At 40.5% G+C, this 18,030-nt stretch overlaps 2 protein-coding genes across 5 annotated transcripts in view; one reads left to right on the forward strand and one right to left on the reverse strand.

Moving 5' to 3' along the window:
- The window catches only part of LOC143691200 (heat shock 70 kDa protein 14), a 51,121-nt gene extending 45,420 nt beyond the window's left edge, over positions 1–5,701 (reverse strand). Inside the window, exons 1-4 of one of the 4 annotated variants that reach the window (XM_077169354.1) lie at positions 4,486–4,504; positions 4,331–4,413; positions 1,859–2,591; positions 862–1,360 (exon numbers count right to left, since the gene is read on the reverse strand). In XM_077169354.1, coding sequence (XP_077025469.1) covers positions 862–1,360; positions 1,859–2,420 — 1,061 coding nt within the window. In that variant the 5' untranslated portion in view covers positions 2,421–2,591; positions 4,331–4,413; positions 4,486–4,504. Of the gene's footprint in view, positions 1–861; positions 1,361–1,858; positions 2,592–4,330; positions 4,414–4,485; positions 4,567–5,422 lie in introns of those variants that run through there. The other 3 variants (XM_077169355.1, XM_077169352.1, XM_077169356.1) reach the window with 3 other exon arrangements.
- Positions 5,702–5,808: 107 nt separating this feature from the next.
- The window catches only part of CDNF (cerebral dopamine neurotrophic factor), a 30,905-nt gene continuing 18,683 nt past the window's right edge, over positions 5,809–18,030 (forward strand). Inside the window, 1 exon segment of the mRNA XM_077168198.1 lies at positions 5,809–6,023. Coding sequence (XP_077024313.1) covers positions 5,909–6,023 — 115 coding nt within the window. The 5' untranslated portion in view covers positions 5,809–5,908.

Here is an 18,030-nt window from a genome sequence, read left to right on the forward strand (position 1 = left end):
ATTATCAACATGAACCATAACACACTATTGTGGCTTCCTATCAGTTCTTAATTATATCTCATATTGATAGGAGACTAAGAACTAACAAAGTGAAGATGAAAAAAATAGTTTGGCTATTAAGAATGTTTACCAGTAGACATGTCCTAGACATAGCAGCAAAAATATAAGACAAAAAGGTATAGTTACACTTTATGTCTATATTAGTCAAATGAGCTGTAGAGGATTAAAAAAACTAAGATCTCAAATTCTAACGAAGCAGTCATGTAGAGACTCAAATTCATAAAGGAAAGATTCAAGCAATGAAGTCATGGCATACAACCATTCTGCTGTATCTTGTAAACTAAGGTGCCTCACCCAAACTTACCTCAGCCAAGGTATGCTATTATAAGTTATTAATAACTTATGTTGTATATAGTGCTTTTAGATCTTTCACATCTATTAGCCACTTGACCCTCACAACAACCCTGTGAGGTAGGCAGGTTAGTTATTATCTCTTCCCCATTTTGCAGATGAGGAAACTGTTGTAAGAGAGGTAAATGAAATTGCCTTGTGCTACACAGAGTGTCAGTGATAGAGCCAGGTATTAATGAGCTCCCTGGTCTTAGCTCCATCCTTTCTCCACTGAGCCTCCCCTCCCACTTCTGGAGGGTCTCTCAGTTGGTGGAGAACTTAGGGAAATGAAGGAGCATGTACATTCCTATACTTTTATATTTGTGGTCCATCCACTCCATCTTATCTGAGACTAAGTGCGTAGGAAGGAGTCACGGTACCAACAAGATGGGTTCTGGAACTAGACTTCTAATGGTTTAGGAGATATACCCTTTCGTAATCAGTATCTAACTTTTGGTATTAGAAATTAACCTTTGAAGCAATTTTTCCAGCCCTAGCTGGAAAGCACCAGTTGCCTCTTCAACAGCTGTTGCCAAGCGCCTGACCGCGATCACAGCGTCCCTGCGCAGCTCATTGGCAGTGTCTTGCTGAGCACTGGCCTCCTCACCAATAGCAATCAGCCTGTCCAATTTCTCTTCCTCCCGCTTTGAGAGTTCTCGTGCCAATCTCCTGTTTTCTGCCAACTCAGCAGCAATAGTCCTGGCCACAGAACGCCTTCTTCTCCTTGCCCACCTTGGAGGTGGCTCACTGGTTAAAAGCCTATCCCCACCAGAAACAAAACGGACTCTGGATGAAGAGACCTGAGGCCGCTGTGCGGAGGCTACACCGGGAGGGTTTCGGCAGGTACTGGTGCAGGGACTGGGCTCACAGGACACACCCAGTCTGGTCATAGTGCTGCTCTGACAGGGAGCAACTGCACCTCTGAAAGGGTGGTGGGAGCTGCTGTAGCTGGGGGTCCCTTGAGAGCACCCTGAAAAACAAAGCAACAATGTTGCAAAGAGTACATTCCTGCTGAGGGAATGTTTGGTGCCAGCAGCAAATCTGAGAAACAATTATAAAACTATGGTAGTTCCTGATAAGGCCGCTTTCCTTACTCTGGACATTTTGGCCTGTTTAATCTTACCTCCAAAACCTCCCCTGGTCTTCCTGAACCCCTCTCCATGCAGGGATCCAACCCACTCCATATATACAAATTCCTACAGATCCATTATATAAAAGGTTAAAACTAGTTGGGCTCTAGAGAACATATCTAGATTTAAAGAATTCTAATACATTACCATACCTACATTCACAGCATTTTAAAACCTGAAACCTTTTTTGTCAACATGGGTTAAAAAGCGTGGGAAGGGGGCGTCAGCATGGGAAGGGGGCAGAAACTGGGACTATGCTGAGGACACTACCCAAACAGTTCTGTTGTTCAGAACCAAGTGAGTTCATAACCCAAATCCTACACATGCTTGGGAGTTACCTGCACCCGAGGATTCATCCCAGGAGTCCTCAGGGTCACTGATTTCTCGCATCCGGTCACTGATTCTCAGCTGACAATCCTCATCTGATTTCTTAACTGTTTTCAAGATAGGCTGATGATCTGCTGCCTGTGTCCTTTTTGCTTTCAGAATGCTGGTCCCTTCTTCCCCTGGGCTGTCAGAGGCCACTAAATTCTGATCACAGTGCTTGGCCCAAGCAGCATCCTCCATTAAGTTGTCTGGGTCAGTCACTATCTGATTCCGGAGAAGCTGATCCAAAGTGTCATAAAATGGACAGTGTGGTGGGTCAACCATACTTGTGGCATGGGCAACATATGCCTTTAAATATAGTGCCTTCAGAACTTTAAACTTGGAACGGCACTGACGTTCGGTGCGGCGGAAGCCCTCCTGCTGCATTCGTTTAGACACAGCCTGATAGACATCTGCGTTATGATGTACAGTCTGGAGGCGTTGAATATATTCTGCCTCGCCTAGTATGGAGAGAAGAGTTCGTGTCTCCTGTCTGGACCACCGGATGCCCGCACTGCTATTGGTACTGGCCATGGTGGGCTGGGAATGAAGGCTAGCTGAAGGAAGCTCCTGGACAGCAACGTGCAAATCGGAAGGTGTGGTGTGGGGAAGTTCTGTATGCTCTCAGTTTATTCCAGGAGCCAGCTGCTTCTTCCCTCTCAGGGCTAATTGCTGAGAAGCCAGGTCCAAGGACCGCATTTCTGGCTGGAAGGCCACAGGGGAATGAGAGTTACAGGGAGGATGTAAGGATAAGTTTGGAGCAAGTTAAGTGGTGCTCTGAGTAGTTCATAAATAGGTATGATGTCAGGACTTAGAAAGCCCAACTGTGGGACTCTGCCTGGGATGAATATTGGACCAGGGGCTAAAAAGGGTATTATTGGCTTGTTAACAAAAGGACTGGCATCTCTACAAAGGGGCCGAATGCTTCCAAGGCAGAGACCTGGTACAGCTTTGTGTCTGTAAGAAACACTATTGTCTAGTTAGGTAGACAAACTGAGGGAAAAAATAACTGGACTGTGAGGCACTAACTCTGGAGAAGTCCTAGCAGGACCACATTGTAGCAATACATCTGAAGGGCACTTATTCTTCGCTGCCTTTGACTTAAGCTATATGCTGGGCCATATACTATCCATCTAACTGTCATGAAGGCACCCCTATCAGGGCAAGAGAAGAGAGCTTAAGCTGCTCCTGTTAATGAAAGCTTTCAGCATAATATGTCAGAAAATAGGCACATTATTACATTCACCATTTGCCTCAAAATAGCAGCATAAATACAACAAAAACATACTGTGGCTGCTTACAGTGATTTTTTTCTGGAATTTGAAAGTTTTTGACACCAACTTACTTCTTTTCAATATACTCAGAATTAAGTTTTGTGAGTGTGTAAAAGGATATGGGAGTATAAAAATTTGAATTCTCTCCCAAATGCTAGTTTTTGGCTTAGTGCATAGATAGCCTAAAGAAAATAATTACCATGAAGTTCAATTAAGACAGAGGAAAACAAAAATACTTCCATACATAAAAGGAATAAATATTAAACCTAATCTATAAATCCCAAACTCCCAGACCCATAAACACAAAGAAATTTCTACTTCAATTCTCAAATAAATGTAAAGGAAAAACCTGGGGCTGAGGGGTAGAAGACCTAAATTGCAGTCCTTTCTAATTTAACCCCCTAACTATTTCAGAATGCCACAACTTCTATGTGCCTTGATTTTCTCATCTATAAACAGGGAGGGATAATACCTGCCCTACCAACTTTATGGGGATGTTGAGAGGATTAAATAAAATAATAGATGTGAAAGCACTATGAAAATTTAAAAACACTATATCAAGTATTACTACTCTAGTGAAAATGAAAACCACTAATTATTATGGTAATCTATAATTTGAGGAGACGTAAGTCTGGGAAAGCAAGCCTCTTTAATCTAAATTAAAGTTACAACAGATGATTAACCTGATTCTTAAGACATTAATTAAGCTGTTTCTGTAATGATTAAATTTGTAAGCTGACTGGGAAAAGTTAGTCATGAAAGGCTCTGAGAAAGAAAATCACTAGCTTCTACACAAATTAGGATCAATTGTAAAAGAGTTTATAAAATTTACCTACAGTCAAAGAAGACTCCAAATTCTCACAAAATCTTCAAGTCCCTCATTTAAAAAATAGAATATAAAAGTGTGAGAAACCCTGATACCACCTCTATGACATAAATAGCAATACTAAATGAATGTTGGCAGACCTTATCAGGAAGAAAGAAATGTCAGAATGAATTTCATCCTTGAGAAGACCCAAAACAAATTATCAAATGAAACTGTCTACAAGGGTACTCTCTGAAATGACAGTCATGAAAAGACAAACTGGTGTTTCTAGTCTCACTTCACATCAAGCTTGGAATTTATAAATATGTTTTTAGCATATGTAAAAGTATTATTGCATTCCATACCTTCTGCCGAGGATTTGCTTTACTTTCATTACTGTGTTTGAAATATTTCTAATTCTACTTTGTTTTGCTGCCAGTCCAATAACCTAAAAAAGAGCAATATTTTACAATGCTGGCAATTTTTAGTTATTTCAGAGCACAAAAAGGAGGGGAATTACCTCTTCATTTTCTGAATAAGCAACAACTGCTGGAGTAACTCTATCACCTGCATCATTTGCAACCACACTAGCCCGGCCATCCTAGAGGAAAACACACAACTTGTATTAGTTGTTTTGAAATGAAATACACAGTCCTATTAGAGACATTCATGTACATGTGGGTCAACGTTACTTTGCCATAGACGTAAAAAGGATTTCTGTACCAATATTTTAAACTTGTAGATTTAATCGTTATTAATTTTCTAAATCTACAGAAGACCTACATTCCACAACGTGCCTCATTTTTTGCATTTTGTTCTGCACAGCCAATAAGTGGATTCAATATAACCTTTCTATATACAATAACAAGACTATTATTACATCATCCTTCCTACTGCTCTCCCTCCCCCCAAAAATACATCCCTCCTCCCTTTTCTACAATGTAAGTAATACTGATCCTTCCAGTTTTTCCTTTCAGATCATTTAACGTTTACAAAGATAGTCACTAATGTCAGGGGAGTTCACTATTATTTTTCCTTTCGCCTCCCTGCTGATGGGAGGAGGGCCATAACTCCTTTTTGGGACCCCTGAGTTCCAGTCTTACTTCTAGGCATGCACTATCAACCCATTTCACAGCCAAGCACGGTGTTCACAGGAGCAAAAGGTCCAATTTCAGATCGCGGCCACCCTTTCTGGCAAGCGTCCAGAAGCCTCCAGGTGGCAGGTGTCCGGATCCACCTGGGCGCATCCTGCGGCCGGAATATCCCCGGGACCCCGTGCCCACCTCCGGGCATCCGGTAGTCCCGACGTGCCTGCCCTCAAAGCGCCGGCGCCGCCAGGGTCCCCGCTCCTACCACGCAAACACCGCCCAGGGCGCCTTTCCGCGGCCAACTCGCGTTCACAACCGTGCAGATGACCAATAGAGGACCGGCGCTAAGGCCGCGGCGCAGCCCTTCACCTTATAAACGGCCACGCAGGCCGATGTGCAACCCAAGTGAACTCCTACGGCCGCCATGAGGCGGCGACAGCGGCGACAGTGGCGGCGGCAACGAGGGTCCCAGAAGCAGCAACACGAGCTTTGAAGCCCGACGAGCACCTAGGAACCTCTTGTTCCCGCCAGCCACCGCGCCGTCTCGTAGCGTCTGTCGCCCGCGCGCCACCAATCAGTGCGCAGGTCCCGCCTCCTTGAAGAGAGGCGGACGAATCGCTTCAGCACTTCTCGGCCCGCTCCGCGGGGACAAACGACGCCTGCGCCGGTGGGAGAGGGACCGGAAGAGGCCCCTCCCTTTCTTGCTGTGTCGTGAGAACCAATGGGAATGCTCAGGGGCTTTACGTCATTTTTTTTCCCAGTCACTGCGTGTGGTTTTCCCACCCGCGCTTGCGGTCGGGGGTCTGTTACTTGGTGTTTGGGCTTGCTGTTCAGGCGTCAGATCTGCCCCTCGGCATGTGGTGCATGAAACCGGTTGCCGTAGTGGCCCTTTGCACCCGGCTTTGGGTCATTCGTCCGGCGCTGGCGCAAGGCCAAGAGGCGCCTGGGCGGTCGGGGGCCGAATGTGAAGGTGAGCAGTGTGAGGCGTGCTTGCATGGCGGGGCACCTCTCCGCTGTGCGTCCCTTGGCTGCCTTGGCTTCTCTGCCCCCCGCTATGAATAGCATTTCACCTTGGAGGTACAGGTCCTGCACTTAATTTCAGATCACCTTCCCCCAGTCCAAGGCAAACGCTTGAGCCTGGCCTGTGAATACCGAGCGGACTTTTAGGGCACGTTCCGGTCTTGTTGTGAATACCAAACAGTCGCAGTAAAAGCGGGTGGGTTTGACTTTGGTTTAGATTTTGGGTTGACGCGCCTAGGTTCAGATAACCCCGGTGCAGAACTGATTTCCTGCTTCTAACAGGCGAGACTTGCCCTCCTTGTACAGAAGTTGTCTTTCAAGTTCAAATTAGCGTGTGGCTCCCAGAAAGAAAATAAAATATGGCAAATCGATTGTGATTGGAGGGTGGGGAGGGTTATATTAGAGAGCATAACTAACACTTGTCAGGACTTGAGAGATAAAAGTTGCTTTGCAAAGGCATATATTAACTCCTTAGCAAGGGGAGGAGTACAAAAGAATGATACTTTTATGTTCACAGAATCTTAGGTGCAAATGTCTGTTACAACCCTTGGGGTCTGGGATTTACTAATCTCACTGGCTCTGATGCCCTTGTACCTGGTTCTTGGAAAATCAGTGTGATAATACCTACCTCACAGAATCAAAAAAGATAATTCTCTGTGCTACCTAGCTCCTTCGTCCTGGGCTACTATGACACTTAATGTCCATGTTTCATTGAAATAATTAATTCATATATATGCCCACCTCCCAGGAAATGGTAATCTCAAAATATACGTGAGCTCACAAATATTGAATGAATGGATGAGTATAATCTGAAATGTGACAAAATAAAGTCTTAATAATTGGAGTCCAGCTTTCTATCAACTACAATAATTAAAAAGTTTTCTCCAAAATTCTAAAATATATGTTACTTTTAAAACTTTGTATAGGTATAGATATTTGTTTGGCTAAAGTTGATTGTACTTAAAAATCTCTATTTTATACAATTAGAGCAGAATTTGCAAGGCACAGGCAACCTATTTGATCAGTCATCAAGAACTTATTTTCTGAAACTTCTACCTAAAAACATTTCAGAAGAATCAAAGCATCTGGATTAATTAAATGTGGGACTTATGCTTAAATTTATTATAACAAATTGTGATTATTAGCTTGTTTGTCTGACTAACCTGTGTGTATATTTCAATTTGTTAGATAAGAGACTGTAGTTTACAGAGGAAGGTAATACTAATTTTGGAACAGGAGAACTAGATACTAAATGTGGGTCTCTTACTGGTTATGAGCCCTTATTGTTTGTCATTTAATTTCCCCTCAATGTATACAATGAAAATACATGAGTCTCCTACCTATTGATGCATTTTTTAAGAATTCATGAAGTATTAAAAGTAATTAGCTACAGTTTTTAATTGGGAGGTGTATTAATTAGGGTTCTCTAGAGAAACAGAATCAACAGGGAACACTCGCAAATATAAAATTTATGGAAGTGTCTCACATGACTGTGGGAACGCAGAGCCCAAAATCCACAGGGCAGGCTGTGAAGCCAATGATTTCAATGGAGGGTCTGGATGAACTCCAAAGGAGAGGCTCACCAGCCTAAGCAGGAAGAGAACCTGTCTCTTCCGAATCCTCCTTAAAAGGCTTCCAGTGATTAGATTAAGCATCACTCATTGCAAAAGGCACTCCCCTTTGGCTGATTACAAATGGAATCAGCTGACATGATCATGATTTAATTCTATGAAATGTCCTCATCGCAACAGACAGGCTAGCACTTGCCCAAACAGACAAACAGATACCACCACCTGGCCGAGTTGACACATGAACCTGACCATTACAGGAGGTTTCATTTTTTTAAAATTCCAATTTCTTGCTTTTCTTGAAAATCTGGTGACCTGCCAAGACTGACCTGTATTCCCATGTATGATTGTAATAGGAATTAGCTGTGGCTGTTCCTTTTAAAAAGGACATGTGTTCTCCAGGGATTTATTTCCCCTTAGATTCAGAGTGCTTTATTCATTCATATTACTTGTGTTGCCCTATCTGTATTTCAGTTCATAAGCTGCTTTAGATAATGTGAAGCTTATTGGAAAAACAAAGTAAATGCTTCTGGATCACTTTATAAGGATTGTATTATGGGACTGCTAAAAAATATTTATTTTGAAATAATTATAGATTCACTTGTGGCTACTAAGTTTTTTAAAAACTTTTCCATATTTTCTACACAAATATTATATGCTAGACTAACAATAAACACTAAGAGAAAGATGAACGTTTTATTGCTATATACCTTCCTTGATTCCAAAAGCGACTTGTTATGATAATGTTGAATTTTACCTGAACCCTGTAATCCTGGAAAACAGCGTAGGTTAAGAAACCCCCACCCATTGTGTTCCTGATCAAGATGGACTTTGTCTCAAACTCCCTGAGCTACCTCACCTGGGCCCTTACAGAACCCAGAAAGAACATGTTCCACCTTGCCTCAATAGTAAACTCAAGAGATAACCTCATGTAATGGACACACCCCATCTCTTGACCTCCTCTTCCAGCCGTCTTCCATTAACTCCTACAGAAGTCCTTAAAATCTCTCATGCCTCTGTATCAGACAAGCTGAGCCATCTCTCTTTCCCCTATTGTGATAGCCTGTTTTCTTTCTTCTCAATTGCATATAACTTTGAGTAGAGTCATACTGGCATGTTTATCATTGCTTGGTGCAGATTTTTCTTTGACAGTTTTGGTTTTCTTCTCAGACGAGGATTTATAGAACCTGGTTTTGAGGTGATAGTCTAGAATTCCCCTTAAAAATACCAACCAACTTTACATAGGGTTCTAGAACTGAAAATCATGTCCTATTACTGGGAAGTACATTTTCCTCTTCAATTATTTTGTGATCCCCAGTCAGAATATTTATGCATTTAGTTAATTGAATCGTGCTGCATTTCATAAAAGATTTTTCTCTACCCTACTGCATACCTGTAAGGACTGTGAACTTGAACAAGAAAACAAAATAAAATGTGATTATATTTGCCATGGTTTGATAATCTTAAAAGAATGTTAGACAAGATATTAATTAATGGGAGCTTACTTGAGCAGTTTATGATTCATGAATTCGGTGGCATCTGAACTGCAAATGGAAGGGAGCTCCAACAGGGAGTAGAAATGGGGAGCTAATATAGGGTAAGTGAGGACATGTTCTGAATGGCTGACATTAAGTTTCTTTTTGACATAGGGGGAGTCTACAGGGTGGGGAGCAGATATACACTGATTAGTGTGGCATGCTTGGCCATTCTTCTAATCTAGCTCTACTGGACTGAAACTGAATTATCACCAGGTGTTTCTTATCAACAATTCTGTAGGGTGCATTCCTCTTTCTTGTCCTTGCGGGTCAATTGTTTTTGTCTTCTGGAAAATACTTTTATTGGAAAGGGATCCATCCCAGCCATGCCCAATGCAGGAGGCCATTTTATTTTACTTAACAGCCTTGACCAGCTGAGCACAGATCCAGGACCAAGACAAAATATGCCATGTGTTCCCATCATGTAGCTTTATCTTCAGTGGCCCTGCCACTCTGGGACTATTTTTAATAAACAAAAACCCCACAATATAAATATGTGAGTTTGTTATAGCAATAAAAACATGCAAGGAACCTTAAATCACTGATTTGTCAGGTGATTTATATGAGGTTATTCTGATGGATTTGTTAAATCCAGGGAATAAATTTCCATTCTTAGATTGACTTGTTAGTGACATGTGACACCATTGATTCTATTCTCTTACAGAAACTTTACTTGATGGTTATGACTGTTTTTTTATTGCCATTGCTTCTTTGTACCCTTTCGTTCACAGTCTTTCTTTACGAGCTTTTAGTCTACTAGCCATGTGTGGTGGTTTGAAAGGATTATGTGCCCTAGAAAAGCCATGTTTTAATCCTGATCCAGTCTTGTGGGAGCAAAAGTTTCCTTTAATCCCTATTCAAAAATATAGGTTGGAGTCTTGATTAGGTTATCTCCATGGAGATGTGACTCACCCAATTGTGGGTATTAAACTTTCGTTGAAGGGAGATGTGACTCCACCCCTTCCAAGTGGGTCTTGATTAGTTTACGGGAATCCTTTAAAGATAGGAAGCATTTTGGAGAAAGCTTCAGAATGTTAGAAGAGCCACAGAGCGGAGTCATGAGAATGAGAACAATGAAAGCCCACGCAGCCAGAGACCTTTGGAGATGAGAAGGAAAATGCACCTGGGGGAGCTTCATGAATGATTTCTGGAGAGAAAGCTAGCAGATGTCGCCATGTTTGTCATGAGCTTTTCCAGCTGAGAGAGAAACCCTGAATTTCATCAGCCTTTCTTGAGTCAAGGTAGCCTCTTGTTGGTATCTTAATTTGGACAGTTTTATAGACTTACTTTAATTGGGACACTTTCATGGCCATAGAACTGTAAACTTGCAATGTAATAAATTCTCCCTTTTAAAAGCCATTCCATTTTCTGTTATATCGCATTCCAGCAAACTAGAACAACATGTCTTAAATACTGGGGTTTTTCAGGGTTCTGCCCTCTGCCTTCCTCTTCTCAGTCTTCTCCCTTCTGTGCAACCAAAATCAACCTATGTACCAGTCCGATAAATCCAAAATTCTTATACCCAACCCATCCCCTTTTTAGAGTTGCAGACCTTGCAGCCAACTGACTACTAAATTGCTCCACTTAGACACTGCATACTTCATGACAGAAGTCATTAAGACCAAAGTCATTGTTTCTTCCCCTTACTCCCCAAACCAGTTATGCTTATGGTGTCAGCGTCTACCTGGCCAGCTAGAATAGACTCTAATTTCTTTTCTCCCTTCTCTCTTTACAGCCAGTAAGTCCTTGTGTCCATTGATTCTACCTCCTATTGACTCTGTTCCTTTCTCCTTCTTCCCCAGATCCAATGACTTGTTACAGATCTTTATCATTTTTACCTTCCTTGTTGCCACTACAGTATCCTCCCTACCATCTTCTTCCTCTCTAGTACCCTGGGAAGGTTGTCATGTCACCCCCTTTTTAAAAAAAATTATTTATTAATTAAAAAAAATTTAACAAACAAACTAAAACATTAACACGTGATCATTCCGTTCTACATATATAATCAGTAATTCACAATATCATCACTTTGTTGCATATTCATCATTTCTTAAAACATTTGCCTCAATTCAGAAAAAGAAATAAAAAGACAACAGAAAAAGAAATAAAACGAAAACAGAAAAAAAAGATTATACATACCACACCCCTTACCCCTCGCTTTCATTGATCACTAGCATTTCAAAGTAAATTTATTTTAACATTTGTTCCCCCATTATTTATTTTTATTCCATATGTTCTTCTCATCTGTTGACAAGGTAGATAAAAGGAGCATCAGATACAAGGTTTTCACAATCACACAGTCACATTGTGAAAGCTATATCATTATACAATCATCATCAAGAAACAAGGCTACTGGAACACAGCTCTACATTTTCAGGCAGTTCCCTCCAGCCTCTACATTACATCTTGACAAACAAGGTGATATCTACTTAATGCGTAAGAATAACCTCCAGGATAACCTCTCAACTCTGTTTGGAATCTCTCAGCCATTGACACTTTGTCTCATTTCACTCTTCCTTCTTTTCCGCGAGAAGGTTTTCTAAATCCCTTGATGCTGAGTTTCAGCTCATTCTAGGGTTTTTCTCAATCCCTTGATGCTGAGTCTCAGCTCATTCTAGGATTTCTGTCCCACGTTGCCAGGAAGGTCCACACCCCTGGGAGTCATGTCCCATGTAGACAGTGGGAGGGTGGTGAGTTTGCTTGTTGTGTTGGCTGGAGAGAGAGGCCACATCTGAGCAACAAAAGAGGCTCTCTTGGGGTCACCCCTTTTTAAAATACCTTTCAGTGGCTTCCCAATTCCCTTCGCATAGGTGCTTCTCCTTTGTTTCTGCACAGTACTTAGTATATTTATATTGTTTAGTCATTGTTTTGGTCTCTTCCATGTGACAGTCCAGTCCTTGGAAGCCAGGACTCATTCTGAGGGGCTACCACAGTGCTTGTTATATGGCAGGCACTTGATTTTGTTTGATAAATAAATACATGTGTGCAGTGAAAAAGATTTGTATTATCTTTTAATGAGTCAAAGAATATCTTTTAAAGGTAAAAATTGGAATTCATAACTCATTATTTGGATGACACATTGGCAGTGTGACAGTTGAGGTATAAAAATCCCCCCATTATTTATTTATTTATTTTATTCATCTGTCCATACCCTGGATAAAAGGAGCATCAGATACATGGTTTTCACAATCACACAGTCACAATGTAAAAGCTATATAGTTATACAATTGTCTTCAAGAATCAAGGTTACTAGAACATAGCTCAACGGTTTCAGGTACTTCCCTCCAGCCACTCCAATATACCATAAACTAAAAATGGATATCTATATAATGCATAAGAATAACCTCCAGGATACACTTGCAACTCTGTTTGAAATTCCTCAGCCACTAGAACTTATTTTGTTTAATTTCTCTCTTTTGGGGTGAAGAAGGCTTTCCCAATCCCACCATGCCAGGTTCCAGCTCATCCTGGGAGTCCTGTCCCATGTTGTCAGGAAGATCTACACCCCTGTGAGGACAGGAGTTCGTCTGCCAAGTTGGCTTAAAGAGGGGGCCATGTCTAAGCAACAGAAGAAGTTCTCTGGGGTGGGGGGGTGATTCTTAGGTATAATAATAAGTAGGCTTAGCTTCTCCTTTCCTGGAATAAGTTTCACAGAGGCAAACCGCAAGATAGAGGGCTCAGCCTATTGAATTAGTTGCCCCCACTGCTTGCAAGAATATCAGGAGTACTGCAGATAGGGAAGTTTAATATTTCCTCCTTTCTCCCCAGTGCCCCAAGGGGACTTTGCAAATATTTTTTTTATTCTCTGCTCAAATTACTCTGGGATGTACAGGGGCATCATACTAACCTGGTGTATTAGTTAGGGTTCTCTAGAGAAACAGCATCAACAGGGAACACTTGCAAATATAAAATTTATGAAAGTGTCTCACGTGACCGCAGGAACGCAGAGTCCAAAATCCACAGGGCAGGCTGTGAAGCCGATGATTCCGATGGAGGGTCTGGACGAACTCCACAGGAGAGGCTCACCACTGAAGCAGGAATGGAACCTGTCTCCCCTGAATCCTCCTTAAAAGGCTTCCCGTGATTAGATTAAGCATCACTCATTGTAGAAGATACTCCCCTTTGGCTGATTACAAATGGAATCAGCTGTGGATGCAGCTGACGTGATCATGATCTAATTCTATGAAATGTCCTCATTGCAACAGACAGGCCAGCACTTGCCCAACCAGATAAACAGGTACCACAACTTGGCCAAGTTGATACATGTCCCTGACCATGACACCTGGGTAAGCCAATAGGAGTTCATGCCCTATTCAAGATTCCATGTACTTATGGTGTTCAACTATACTGACCATACAAATGAAATCAGGTAATGTGCTACCCAAAATATAAATTTTGCACCAAATAAACATCTCTCCCTTTGGTCTCACACAGAACTTGAAGTTTTAAAATATGGACCGTATCATCCTTTGCCCTATTTTCTGATTTACCTTAGTCCTATTCAGATCAGCTTCATTCATATATCTAGTTGAAGTCTGATTACTTTTTCATCTTTTTGAACAGTTGCTGTATGGGGTAATGCTGACTTTTCTAGCTTCAGAGCTCTAACTCAGTCTCAGGTGTCACATAAATACCTGAAGTTTCTGGGAATGACCAGGTTACACATAAATAGCTCAGTATCTCAGAATTAAGAAATAGCAATTACAACTCCTGAATATATGTGACGGGGGGGGAGGGCGAGACTTTTTTAAAGCTTTTTATAAAGACTTCTTTTTAAAGCTTCATTGAGATATAAATGCATACAGTAAAATTCATCCACCCATCCAGTGATTTTTAGAAAACTGCAGAGTTGTGCAGTTACCACCAAAATTCAATTTAAAAATACTGCAATTACCCTAAAAATTTCCCTGGTGCTCCGCAGTTTATCTCTGCTCCCATTCCCACCCCCAGGCAACTACTAACTTCTGTTTCTATTAATATGCTTTTTCTAGACATTGCATATAAGTGGATTTGTACAAGATGTAGTCTTTTGCATCTGATGTCTTCCACTTAGTATGATGTTTTTGTTTTTTTGTTTTACATGGGGACATGAAAGTGTTTTATTACCAGGAATTCACCAAACTTTGGACAGCACCCACCAGTGAGGATTCCATTTCATTGGGGAGGATAGGTGGGGTAGTGCTAGTGACCCAGAGGCAGATTCAGGGATAGAGCCCTTGGATCCACTGTTCACACAGCTTCACATTGGGGGTGGGGAGTGGGAGGATGGGTGGGGTGGGGTGTGCGTATGTGTGTGCTCAAGACTTCAAATGACAACCCCATTCTTCCAGATTTCAGGCCAGTTACCCCTGACTTTATCTCTCTCGCTCTCCACATTCCATATCCAGTCAGTTAGCAAATTCTTTTAGCTCTTCCTTCAAAATGTATCCTGAATCCAACCACTTCTCATCACCTCCACTCTGGTCCAAGATATACAGCGATTCAAGAGCCTTCAAACTGGTCTCTCTGTTTCTATTCCTGCTACCCCTGCAGTCTGTTCTCCAGGCAGCATCCAGAGATATATATTTAAAAATAATTTTAGATCATATCTCTCCTCATAAGTTTCCTTCTCAGAGTAAAATCCAAAGTTCTTTCCATGGCCTAAAGACCCTAGATGATTTGAGCATGCTGCTGCCCATTTGACTGTTTTCTACAGTTGCTCCTCTACTTCATTTCACTTCCGCTGCACTGGTCTCCTCACTGTTCACCGGACCCACTAAGAACATCTTGCATTAGAGACTTTGCATCACTTTCCCCTCTGCCTGGCGAGTTCTTTCCCAAGCAGTTCATTGAAATTGCTCTCTCACTTCCTTCAAAGTCTCTGCTCAAATATCACTTTATCCAAGAAAGACCCCACCTGCCAACTTTGTCATCCTCTGTCTCTCTTAACATGCTTTATTTTTCTTTTTAGCCACAAGATACTTTTATTTATTCACTAGAATGTAGTCATTTAGGGCAAGGACTTGTTTTCTCCATTACCGAATTTCAAAAACCTAGAATATAATGTAGTACTTGGTGTTCAATAAATGTTGGTTATAATAATGAATGGCTATTATATTTGGGATTGTGTTCCTATAAATCAGTAGCAATAGAAATGATTATGACTTCAAGCTCTAAAAGATGACATAATTGACCCTCTCACTGAAGACAACCAAGAAATACTGAATGAAATTAAAATGTAAATATATTTTTAAATGCAAGCTTGTAAGGAATACCCAGAGGCCAAAAATAAAGTGAAAGTGGGAACCAAAAGAGGTAGGAGGAGTCCTAAAGTTGGCTTTTGCCTTGGGACAGTTGCTAGTGAGGTGGTGTGAACTTAGTATCATCTGAATCATCACTTTGGCAAAATGAAGAGAATAACAAAACCAGGGTCCTCCCCAGTTAGTAATGTAATAGCATATCTTCCCCCTCACTATAAATGGTGAACTGGAAGAAACAACCACCCCAATTCTAAGAACTAAAAGGAAAATTGTATAACTTGAAATTTTTACTCAGTAAAAGGAAAAAAAAAAAGACACCAAACTCATGATCACAGGCTAGTCCACATAGGATTGAAGCCCAAATTCACACTACCAGGATAGTCTGAAAATACTCAAACTTAGAATTTAGTTCAAAGTGATTTCAAGCAGGAGTCATCCTCAGGTATCTAGCAAATGTCAGTCTTACCTAGAGGAATCTACGTTTAATCCAGCCTTTAAAGAATTCCCTCAAAATTCTAAGAAATAGAGCTCACATTAAAAAAAAATAAATAAAAAACACATAAGGAAGGAAGGCACCATTAGTGACAGTCAGTTGAAATAGGAGACAGAGGAAGCATTCCTGAAAAGGCTTCAGGTATTAGAACTGTCAGATCCAGAATATAAAATGTGCTTATTCAATTTAAATAAAGGAAGTGATAGAAAAAAGAATAAAAGACATATGGCTATTTAAAATGCCCACACATATTTGAAAACGAAATAAATAAACTTCAAATAAGAATTTATAGGTTCAGCCACTGATAGACACAGCTGAGTGAAGAATTGGTGAATTCGAATATCTGAAGAAATTATCAAGAATGAATCATTGAGCAATTTAAGAGATGGAAAATACGAAAGACAGATAAGGATACAAGGTGGATAAAGAGAGACATCACAACATTTTAATCAGACTTTCAGGAGAGGAGAGAGGGTATGGGCAAAAGTGATGAAGGTCATCAATCCACAGATTTGGAAGTCCAATGTATTCAAAATAATATAAATAGAAATAATTGTGCATCTAGTCACATTATAAGAAAATAGTAGAAAGCGAAATAAAAAAGAGAAAATCTTAAATAGCTAGAGAGAAAAGATTGAAGAAAGGTATGACAATTAGTCTGACAGATGATTTCTTTTTTTCTGACAAAACAATGAAAGTCAGAAGATTGTAAAGAAAAGTTACCTTTAACATTGTGGGAGAGAACACTAGTGGTGGTGTTGCTGCTGCTGTTTGTTTCTGACTGCTTTTAGAGCTGAACCATGCCCATCTTAAAAACATAGTTTCTTTGGAAGCCCAAGTCTTGGGCAATAAGACATATCCAGAGATATTGGAGGTTCAGAGGTGATGGAGAAGATAAGGTGTGGGAATAAAGTTAAGTTAATGACTTTTCTATTGAAGCTTGTTGTTTTAAAATATTGGGACCTTCATCTTTGTGATTGAGGTTTGCCTTTTAGCTTACCATCTGTAATTGTTAAGTTCATATGTCATCTTGGCCATGTTATGGTATCTGGTTGTTTGGTCAAGCAAGCACTGGCCTGATTGTTTCTGTGAGGATATTTTGTGGATTTAAGCCATCAGTAAGTTGATTGCATCTATGGCTTATTATATCTACAATCAACAAATGGGAGAAGTCTCATCTAATCAGTTGAAGGCCTTAAAGAAAGAACTGATGATTTTAGCAGCCAGGAAGAAGAATTTCCACCTCTACTTCAGCTACTCAGCTTTTCCTGAGAATTCATCAGAAATCTTAACTGAGTTCCCAGCTTGTGGCCTGCCCTATGAAATTCAGATTTGCCCATCCCTGTAGTTGTGTGAGCCAATTCCTATAACTCTTACAATATTTACATTATATATAGTATATACATATAATACATATGTTCTATATATATAATATATGTGTGTGTCCTGTTGGTTCTGTTTCCCTGGAGAACTCTGATTAATACACCATATGTGATAGGAACAATCATAAGGAAATTAAGAGCAATCTATGGCCAATATGCTGCAGTGTAATTTCAGTTCTGCCTAACCAGATTTGCCGTTTAACACTTCTTATTATGCTATCTAAAACAAGCAAAATCCTAATAGATTTAGGTATCATGATAAATACATTTATCAAGTGCTGACTATTTAGAAGACACATGTAAGTGCCTCATACATATTAGCTTTTTGAGGCCTCACGACAATCTTTTGAGATAGGTACTTGCATTTAAAAAAAAAACCTTACAAAATTGATTTTCTTCACCAAAAATAACAGCAATATATTCTGTATTATTCCTAGATAAACCACAAAACACTTATTTTTGTAGATTTCCCAGGTTTTGCTTATAAATCAAGGTGAGGCAGTAGATACAGTCATGAAAATAGAAGAAAACAAACAAATTAGCTATCAGTATTCATGACCTCTGATTCTGTCTAGACTGTGAAACAGAAGTGTTCAACACATACCCGCTAAAAAGCTTATGAAGGTGTAGGCTCAACAAAGGAATGTAAACAGCAACAACCAGATGTGGAAAAAGGCATTCAAACTTTAACTGTAACTTGTTCCTTTAGGTTCATTTGATAAAGACAAAATCTACACTGA

Source organism: Tamandua tetradactyla, chromosome 7 (genome assembly GCF_023851605.1).
Source record: "Tamandua tetradactyla isolate mTamTet1 chromosome 7, mTamTet1.pri, whole genome shotgun sequence".
NCBI lineage: Eukaryota > Metazoa > Chordata > Mammalia > Pilosa > Myrmecophagidae > Tamandua > Tamandua tetradactyla.